This window comes from Mustela nivalis (assembly GCF_964662115.1).
Source record: "Mustela nivalis genome assembly, chromosome: 1".
NCBI classification, from domain to species: domain Eukaryota; kingdom Metazoa; phylum Chordata; class Mammalia; order Carnivora; family Mustelidae; genus Mustela; species Mustela nivalis.
In genome coordinates, this window is record NC_139020.1 from 211,574,744 (window position 1) to 211,585,606 (window position 10,863).

At 43.1% G+C, this 10,863-nt stretch overlaps 1 protein-coding gene across 2 annotated transcripts in view; it reads right to left on the minus strand.

The window, feature by feature from the left end:
• The window catches only part of LOC309847630 (putative adhesion G protein-coupled receptor E4P), a 48,000-nt gene extending 37,783 nt beyond the window's left edge, over positions 1-10,217 (minus strand). The window contains exons 1-2 of one of the 2 annotated variants that reach the window (XM_082698185.1): positions 10,016-10,217; positions 2,271-2,363 (exon numbers count right to left, since the gene is read on the minus strand). In XM_082698185.1, coding sequence (XP_082554311.1) covers positions 2,271-2,301 — 31 coding nt within the window. In that variant the 5' untranslated portion in view covers positions 2,302-2,363; positions 10,016-10,217. The remainder of the gene's footprint in view (positions 1-2,270; positions 2,364-10,015) is intronic. The other variant, XM_082698184.1, reaches the window with a different exon arrangement.
• Between the last annotated feature and the right edge of the window lie 646 nt (positions 10,218-10,863).

Sequence of the window (10,863 nt, forward strand, 5' to 3'; positions counted from 1 at the left end):
AGCCACATGGGTCCTTTTAAAATTTCTGGTAGCCACATTTTTTTTTAAAGGCAAAGAAAAACAGGGGGAATTAGGTTCACTACGGTTAACCCGATAGAGCCAAGAGGGGATCCTTTCAACCCGCATTAAATATCTGACAAATTATTCATAAAATATTTTACGATCCCTTCTGTGTGTAAGATAGTCTTTGAAACCAAGTAGGAATTTTGCATGTGCCGCTGATCTCCACGGTGGCTGGCCTAATTTGGAGTGCTCAGGAGCCACAGGTGGTTGGTGGCTGTCGTCCTGCACAGGACAGGTCTGACTGCTAAAAACCCATGTTTTTTCTGGAGTAAGAGGGGATCTGAATAGCACAGACCATAAAAATCCTGGAGTCCAAAACCGCGGCGAATTTGGAAAGGATGAGCCTGTTTGGGGCATGGTCCATTTTGTAGAATGATCTAAAAATGTCTCCCACGTTTTTAGATAAAGCTTTATATTAAAGTCTGGGATGAAATCAGACCTACGGAAAACTTCCCTACACACTTCCTAATATCACTTCCTCAAGGTCCATAGGTGGCAAATAACCAGGCACTTGAAAGACGGATTTTCCTGCATCCCTTTCATTGCAAGCAGGTTGTGCTGGGGTGCTTGGGAGGCATCTAGGGTGGTGCTTAGGTGGCACTGTCGGTTGAACATTGGGCTCTTGGTTTGGGCTCCAATCATGATCTCCTGGTTGTGAGATGGAGCCCCACTAGAGCTCCCCGCTCACCACGGGATGGGCTTCAGGTTCTCTCTCCTTTTCCTTTCCCCTCTATCCCTACCCACCTGCCATGACTCATGCATGCTTGCGCGCGCTCTCTCTCTCTGGAGGCATCTACTTTCATAGCTAACACCAGCCCCCAAGTGGCTTAAGTATGACAAGTAAAATCGAGGTAATTTGGATTCGAATCACATGGAACGAGGAGGAGTAAGAAATCTGCCTATGGCTCGTTTGGATTATCGCAGAACAGGACAAGTCCCCTGAACAGGTCAACACCTGCTTTTCCTACGTCCTCTGTAATATTTACTAGGCTCCGTATTATGGGTACTCATCACCTTAAAGGACTCATGGTATTGGGCTGAATCACAGGACATGGCCATGTCTTTAAGTCAAAAAATGCTCAAATATCAGTACTTTCCCTGCGAATGCTCTCTTCGCAAAAAGAAATATTTGATTCCTATGGGGCAAGGGTCAGGAAACCATTGCCCTCAGGCCAAACGCAGACCAGGACTAGTTTTTATATGGCCTGTGAGTTAAGAATGGTTTTCAGTTTTTACATGGCTAAAAACAATCAAAATGTCATGGTACGTGAAAATGATATGAAACTCAAATTCCTATGTGTATAAATCGAGTTTTACTGGAACACAGAGATGCCCATCAGTCTGAGAAGGCCTGGGGCTGCTGTTACATGGCAGTGCAGACAGAGTCGGTGAGTTTAGGGAGAGACCAAATACCCACAGTGCTGACAACAGTAATTATCTCTCCTTTTATAGAAAAAGTTTGCCCATCCCTGACACAGAGTACTGGACATCACATGCTTGCTAATAAGATCTCCTTCCCAAACCTGCCTTAAACTGTATTTGAGTCCTCTTGTGGTGTTTGTGTATTGCTTTGAAGAACCAAAATCCCAGAGTAGAACGGTGGGTGGATCCGGGTTATTTAACCACTAAACTGTAATACTCCAAACATGGCCCCTCTAGGTAGTCTGACCAGTGTAGCAGGTCCTTCAAGTATCCCCTTTCGACTTCCCCAGAGGGGGTTCCCACGCATGCAAATAGCTATCTTTCTGTCAGAGGGCATTTTCTGCAGACTGTGGAGGGCAAGCCCAAAATATTTGGGAGTTATGCGAGAGTAGCTATCCAGCAGCAAGGGATGAGGACCCAGGGTAAATAACCCCGCCTCCCAGCCTTGCTAAAGCACATAAGGCATTCTCTCTTAGAGGTGCCCCAACAGGCCTGAGTGCCACTTACCCACAGAGTAACTCTTCATTAACACACCCCTCATCGGCTCTTGTCTCCTCCTGGTCTGGCAACCTCCACTCCCTTCCTTGGGCCTCCTGGGATCCCTTCCCAAATAAACTACATACACCCAAGTCTTTGTCTCAGCTCTGCTTGGGGAGACCAATTAAGAGACTCAGCGTGAGAGTTTCTAATAGGACTGGTGCACACAATCACTTCAGCACAGAGTGCCCAAACTGGGGGGGGGGGGGAGCAATCCAAACTAGGATGCTGGGCTCATGGGCACTTACCTGAGAGCAGGGGCAGGCACCTGCTTCCCATAGCACTGAGATATCAGGGCACCAATCTGAGAAGCTCTCTCAAGCAGGACGTGGCAAGGATGTCTGGAATGAAGAAGCCCCATGAAAGTCAATTTCGTTGGGTCACAGAGACTTTGGAGGCCAGGTGGCTAACGCTTCTCAAAACCCTTTAATTCGGCCGATCTTTTGACCCACTTCTGGGGAGTTACCTCCAGGAGAGGAGGATCGAAGGAGAGTAGATTCTAGGAAAGAAGCTTGCAACCCAGCCACAGGAACTGTAAGGACCTATTTTACTGTCCCTGCTCCCCTTCCCCCACGGGACTTAAAAACAAGTCCCAGAAACCAGCTCCAAGTGTGAAGGCCAAGAAAAACAAGGCTGTACCCACCTCGAGTCTAGCCCTGACATAAGTACAGCCATCTTGGCAAAGCAAAAGCTGGCACCTTGCACCGTAAGAGTGGGTTAGCAAAACAATGGCCATCCTGAAGGCTGGGAAGCCATTTTACAGAGCATCCCTAACCAGCCCACATGGCACACGTAACTTGAGATAAGAGAAAGTAGCTAAAACCTAAGAAACAACTTAATCATATACCACCAGGGCCGTTAGGCCACAGGGACCAGATGTTAAAGAAAAACAAATAATTAACTTGCAGAGATCACAATCCTGCAAGACAGGAGTCTCCCTTGGTTTGCAAATGTCCTGGTGATTTACAACAAAAAGGCTATCTCTTCAATGGCCCAATTTCCAGAGACAAGTGGCTCAATTCCTCAAGGCCTAAGGTCACCCTCCCCACCATATAACCTTACAGAAGGAAATGTAAATAAAGTTAAATTTCTTCTAAACCTAAATCTCACTTAACCGCCAGGATGGCGCCAGGGTGATGCTGGGGTGGCAAAAGTTAAAAACTGTCAAAGTGGGGCACAAGATATGTATGTAGCCATGGAGAAGTGCCTTGAAAATGCTATATAAACCCTTGGCTTTGAGTGCTCAGGGTCCTTGTTGAAACCCGCAGCACCGGGCGGATACTTGGACCCCAGCTAGCTGGAAATAAACCTCACTGTGTGACTTGCTTTATCGAGAGTGTTCTCTGTCTAACTGAGGGGTGGTCGACTCCGTACCCTAACAGAACAAATATCCTGCTGGAATTTAAACTTCCTGTCGATCGCAACCGCCAAGATTTGGACTGTGAAGAATTCCACAGGACAAACTATCCAATTTCTTCACCCTCCTCAAAAAACGTAAGGGGTGAAAAACATAGGGGAGACCTAGATTTAAAAAGACACAGAAATACAGTTGGTTGGTTGCAACTGCAGTGTCTTACTGGATCCCAAATCAAACATAATTTTTTTAAACGTTTGAAGCCTGGCATCATGACAACGTTAAAGAAATGGTTGTCCAGGGGCGCCTGGGTGGCTCAGTGGGTTAAGCCTCTGCCTTTGGCTCGGGTCATGATCTCAGGGTCCTGGGATTGAGCCCCACATCGGGCTCTCTGCTCAGCAGGGAGCTTTCTTCCCTTCCTCTCTCTCTCTCTCTCTGCCTGCCTCTCTGCCTACTTGGGATCTCTGTCTGCCAAATAAATAAATAAAATCTTAAAAAAAAGAAAAAGAAATGGTTGTTTATTCTCGTGAACATGATAATTCAACTTCCGTTTCCTTATCTGTCCACTCAGATGGTTGCTCCAGAGGAAGCTGTAGGTATGATAAAATGGCTACAAACAGAGTCCTGGTATTTTGGAGATAGACACTAAAATTTTGCAGGCAAAATCGTACACTATGCAGAATTTATGTCAAAATAATTGGAGTGAGGGAATGGTTTGGGGAGCAAGTGGGAACACATTTGATCCAAGTTTGGACAGGTGTTGATGGTTGCTAAAACTGAGTGGAGGGTCTATGGGGTTCCTGATGCCATTGTCACTACATCTGTGTATGTTTGAGAAGTCCTATAATAAAAAAGAGGAGATTATCCTAAGATATATTGTTCATTCAGTAGATAGATAGATACCAAGGGGCAGAAGTATGTGTGCTAGCATTTGTGTAAGACGGGGAGTTAATAAAGAAGACATTAGCACATTATACACAATCAGAAATATGCATACATATATTTATAATACATTTACACAGCAGGGAAACTATGCACAAATGCGAGCTGTTCTCTATACAATTATGTGGGTTTGGCTGTTCTCTATACAGTTATGTTATGTATGTCATACACACCTAAGCACAAACATATAAAGGCATACGCACATATATCCATATTACGATTTTGCATTTGCATGAAATATTCCTGGAAGCCACCTGTTGCCTTTCAAAACTGAGCTGCTGGGAAGCAGGAGCAAGGAGACTTCACATCTCACATTTGGATGCCATTTGAATTTTGAAGTGAAGGTAGTTCATGTTCAAAACCCAAGTCCCCTCCCAGAGAAAACAATGGCAGTGAGGCCCATCACTGAAAAAGAGCCTTTCAAAGAAGGCTTTAAGTTGTTAGTGTTTGCTCTGTGGCTATCATTTTGAAATGCAAAAAGCACTGTCCTCAGGTAATGCCAGGAGCAATTAAGATTTAGGATAAGACCTCTAGTGCAAAAAAAAATAAAAAAAAATAAAAAAAATAAAAAATAAATAAAAATAAAAATAAAAATTAAAAAAAAAAAAAAAAAAGACCTCTAGTGCACATTAGCAAAGACTACATGCCCTCAAATCTGTTAAACCATCAAATGTGGTGCCAGTGAAGGCACCAATGGGGAAGATATAACGGAAGCATCTGGATAGTTTCATAAAATGTAAGTGGGAGCATGTAAAGGTAAAATGCTGTCTTGAATAAAATGTAAGAAAGGCCACATTTAAAGATGTGTAACGCCAGTAATCACATATTATAAATGAAAAACATGCTGTAGGAGGCTACTAACATAACATGGGAGGTAACTGTAATCTAGCGTTAGGATAAAGGCAGGTAATAGAGCAAAATACGTGATCTGACGTTTAGAGGAGATTCTGTAAATGTTAATAGAAGAATGGCATTGTGAGTGATTCAAATTTAGTTTTTTAAGGTTTTTAAAAAAATTTATTTGACACAGAGATAGAGGTCACAATCAGGCAGAGAGGTGGGCAGAGGGAGAGGGAAAAGCAGGCTCCCCGCTGAGCAGAGAGCCCAATGCAGGGCTCGCTTGATCCCAGGACCTCAGGACCTCAGGATCATGACCTGAGCTGAAGGCAGCCATTTAACCAACTGAGCCACCCAGGTGCCCCTCAAATTTCTTTTTATTTAACTAGCTCTATATGTTATATGTGACTTTAGCAATAAGAAAATAATAACAGCAATAAGGTAGTTTCAGAGAAGAGGAAACTAAATGGATGAAAAATGAATTCTCTTGGCAGGTCCTTCCTTTCTCCATGCCCCCACTTTGATGTGTAGGTTCTGCTTTGATCTCTGAGTTTGGAATCCTTAGGGGTCCGCCTGTGGGGCGATTCTTGCAACCCTTCACCCACAGTTAGCTATTGGCTATAAGCAGTTATATGAGACTCAGTGCCCAGGAAAACCCAAGTTTGGATTGCAAATCGGCAGCTACCAGTTCAGTCACTCTAAGGTGGGGACTTTGTCTCTGGGCCTGTTTTCTCATTCTGCAAAATGGCGCTAAGAAAGAGCATATACCAGGGCGCCTGGGTGGCTCAATAGCTTAAGCCTCTGCCTTTGGTTCAGGTCATGATCCCAGGTCCTGGGATCGAGCCCCGCATCGGGCTCTCTGCTCAGTGGAGAGCCTGCTTCCCCCTCTCTGTCTGCCTGTCCCTCTGCCTACTTGTGGTCTCTCTCTCTCTCTCTCCTTCTCTCTCTCTCTCTGTCAAATAAATAAATAAATAGGGGCGCCTGGGTGGCTCAGTGGGTTAAAGCCTCTGCCTTTAGCTCAGGTCATGATCCCAGAGTCCTGGGATCGAGCCCCGCATCGGGCTCTCTGCTCAGCAGGGAACCTGCTTTCCTTCCTCTCTCTCTGCCTGCCTCTCTGCCTACCTGTGATCTCTGTCTGTCAAATAAATTTAAAAAAAAATTTAAAATAAATAAATAAAATCTTAAAAAAAAAAAAGGAAGAAAGAAAGAGCATATATCTTCTAATAACGTTGGTGCTGGTGCAGTGAAGACGACCTCGTGGCACCTGCCTGGCATGTGACAAGTGCTGAATAAAGTTAACTGTCATGGGGACAGGGTATGATGATGGTAGTGGTGATGGATGTGATGGTGTTGGTGAAGGTGGAAGTGATGGCAATGATGGTGATGCCAGTAATGGTGTAAGTACTATAAAGGGTAGTGGGGCCAGTGGAGGGAGTGGTTTTGGTGATGACAGTGATAGTAGTGATGGTGGTGCCTGTGATAATAACATCATAATGTTGATGATGGTAGTGCTTATGGTGGTCATGGTGGTGGTGAAGATGTTGGTGGTCATGGTGGTAGTGATGGAGGTCTCCCATGCCTCTTTCCTGACTCTGGTTATAGCCATGACTTTGTGTATTAAGGACTGACTGACCCACTATCAAGTGGTGATGAGAATTAACAGGGTCCTGTGAAGCTCCCCCCAAAACAAAGTAGTGGCCTGAGAAGGCCTATCCCATAAAAAAAACTCTTACCTCTGTTGGCCTGAACAGCCTAGTCACATATTAGGTATTGGCGTCTAGCATGTAAATCAAATTTTGCTACAGATCCTTCTCTAAGCCTTCTGTTCTCACTTCCTAAAAACATTCATGGAACTGCTATGGTAGGTCCAGTCCCTTACTAAGTGCTCCGACACTATTGTTTCACTGAAAGCTCACAACCACCTTATAATGTAGATCGAATAACATCTTCCCACTTTACAAATGACAAAGTCGACACCTAAAGAGATTCTGTCACTTGCTCCAGCCGATGCTGCTAGCAAAAAGGAAAGCTAAGACTTAGAAAATTCAGGCTGAGTCCAAAGCCTCCGTATAACCCTTGCACCAAGATCCCAAGCCCTAATACCTCTTAAGTGCAAAACATGTAATAAGAATAAGTGGGGCCATTTTGGGGAAGCAAGGAAGACGGTGGGGAACTGAAAACCCTGAGCTCTATCTAGAGATACTCAATTCTACTTTTTCCCCAAATGCAGAACCAGTGGGCCACATTGCTTACAGCAATGGACAATACCACCTAATTGTAAGTCAAATTCTGTACGTAAGCATCTTTGAGGACTGATACTTGATCACTTCCTGGGTCCACTCCCTTCTCTCAACATCCATTTCCCTGTTTCATTCTTAGTTCTCTTCCCTTCCAAAAACCTACTACAGAATACACTGTAAAGAAATTGTGTCTGGGGCTCCTGGCAGGCTCAGTAGGTAGAGTATGTGAGTCATGATCTCAGGGTAGTGAGATAAAGCCCCACTTTGGGTTTAGAGATAACTTTAAAAATTTTTACAAAAGCAAAATCAAGGGGCACCTGGGTGGCTCAGTGGGTTAAGCCGCTGCCTTTGGCTCGGGTCATGATCTCAGGGTCCTGGGATCGAGTTCCAAATTGGGCTCTCTGCTCAGCAGGGAGCCTGCTTCCTCCTTTCTCTCTGCCTGCCTCTCTGCCTGCTTGTGAACTCTCTCTGTCAAATAAATAAATAAAATCTTTAAAAAATAAAAAACCCAAAATCAAAATTGTGTCTAGATGAGGATGATTCTTTTTATTATTATTATTATATTAGTCACCGTACAGTACATCATTAGTTTTTTGGGGTTTTTTTTAAGATTTTTATTTATTTGACAGACAGAGGTCACAAGTTGGCAGAGAAGCAGCAGAGAGAGAGGAGAAGGAGTGCTCCCTGCTGAGCAGAGAGCCCGATGCGGGGCTCGATCCCAGGACCCTGATATCATGACCTGAGCTAAAGGCAGAGGCTTTAACCCACTGAGCCACCCAGGCGCCCCCAACATTAGTTTTGGATGTAGATGAGGATGAATCTTTTTGGAGGCCTCTTTGGAAACTGGTTTAACTAAAATAAGTGTTTTACATGGAAGAGGTGATAATGTTTTCCAGAACTGCCAAGACCTCTAGCAATGCTGATTTGGTCTTTTCACTTTTTAAAATAACTTTACTGAGGTATGATTGGCAGGTAAAAAGCTGTCCATGTTTAATGTGTACAACTCAATGAATTTGGACATAAGTACACACTCATGAAACCATCACCACCATCACGGCCATAAAGATATCTATCACCTCCCAAAGTTTCCTCCTGCCCCTCTGTGGTTAGTTGTGTGCGTGCATGCAGTAAGAATATTTAACATAAGATCTATCCTCTCAGCGAATTTAAAGTAGACAATTACAGTATTATTAGCTATGGGCGCCACGTAGAATTGTACATCTCCAGAACTTATTTATCTTGAGTAATTAAAGTTTTGTACCCTTTGACCATCACTTCCCATTCTCCCTAACCCCTGGCAACCACCATTCTACCTTCTGCTTCCATGAACGTGAGTACTGGAGCTCCACATGTAAGTGAGATCATACAGCATTTGTCTTTCTGCGTCTGGCTTTCTTTACATTTCTAGCAATGCTGACGTGGAGAGATTTTTGACTGAGATCCATGTATTCCATCAGACAGAGACAGAACTCAACCAAGTTTCACAAATCAATCTGCTGCATTTGACATTGTATGATGATTGCATCTTAAATTTATTTTAAAATACTGGTTATTACTCATCAAGTTGGTTTCATGACTCTGCTCCCCACTAGTGGGTCACAGCAGCTGGAGGAACACTGACATGTACATTAGGTCACTTTGGCCATAAATAAAACATACAATAATAATACAATGAATGCATTTAGTTGGGCTGATGTGTTTCTCATGGAGGTGAGGCATGTGATGTGTGACAAGCTTGTCAATTCACCATGCAACCTGGATAAACCTATTCATCTTTCTAGGTCTTATTTTCTTCATTTTTAACCACAAATTGGTTCTATACTATGTTTGCTTCAGACTCTGTTTCTTGAAACTTTATCACAGACATATCTCAGAGATATTGCAGGATTGGATCCAAACTCCCTCACGGTGGCAAGTCAGATACATGTTTTGGTTTCTCAGTGCGTATAAAAAATATGTTTACATTACACTGTGATCTATCAAGTATGCAATAGCATCAAGTTTCAACAAAAGGTACTTCCTCTAATGAAAAGTTGCTTCATGAGTGAAAAATGCTAACCACTATCTGAGCTTTCAGAGAGTCATATCCCTAATCACAAATCACCAAACAACATAATAATAATGAAAAATGTGAAATATCACAATAACCCAAAGGTGACACAGAGACAGGAAGTGAGCCAATGGTTTCAGACAAATAGTGCCAGTAGATTTGCTTGATGCCAATCTTCAATTTATAAAAAAAAAGAAAAGAAAAAAGAAAAAGAAATGCCATTTCTGTGAAGTACAATAAAGCAAAATATAGTAAAACAAGGTCTGCCCGTACTTTGATTCACATTAAGTTCCTTAATACACAACTCATCATCTCTGTCAAGAATCCCAAAGCATTTCAGTATGTTCTGCACCACATAATACACACATTGCCCAAGCAGAAGCTGGAAAATGATGCCCATACAGCCCCTCTCAGAAACAAAGCAAAAAGGCATATAACAGGATCCCCTTGAACACTTTTACAGTACCAGATGTTTTTCTAGACCCAAGAACACACATGAAACATTTTCTGTTTTCTCTTGAAAGACCTAACCAGCTCTTACCCACAAGATGAAAATGTCTTGTTTCTTACCCAGTCCAGTAGCTTCTTAAGCTAACGAAGAAGGAAGTACATCACTTCTTATCTTGAGCTCCACTTTCTTAAGGAGCTTCGTGAGTGCCTGAGAAGGCTGAGGGCGTTGACTGGGCAGTTGGCAAAATGCAAAGCCCCTTAGTTCTCTTTTCACTTGGGCAACTTAAATAGTGTGTTACATTAGAATGGATCATATTAAAGTGCCTCAAAGAATGAATTTGGAAATCTTGACAATGTTCAGTGCAGAAAATCATGTAATGGAGAGTGGCGCCAACTTCTGTCTACATCAAGAAAATGGATCCGACGTTGAGTAGGTTCCTTTAGTGGGTGAAATTCTTAGAGAGTTGAAGGCCAGACTGTGGGAGAGTGTATCCCACTGCACTACTGTCTCTATGGATAGACCTGGTTCCCTATTAAGGTATCACTTCTCAGCTTACCGTTTTGGGAAAACAACATATCCGTATTCTTGGACTTAGAGATAGGGTCACCCAACATAATTACACTCATCTACGTGGCTGATGAAATTCTTGGTTGGTCCCATTAGCATGGTGTCCTGAAATTTTCTTCTTGTTCATATTAGAAGAATCTTTGTAAGAGCCAGCACAAACACGGCAACCCCCTCCAACAAAACCCTAGTTTAGCAAGTCCAAACACGCACCTAGTGATTTGCTCCTTATCTTAGTTTTGTTGCATTCATGAGGCATAGCTTTATTATCCCTAACACAAATATTTTCCTTTTTTGGTGTCCCACTTATCTTATAAATGAATTAGAGTCAGTGCAATGAAATATTCAAATAATCACTTAGACATGGTATGCAGGCAGTTAGTCCTTCCATGTGAGACTCAAA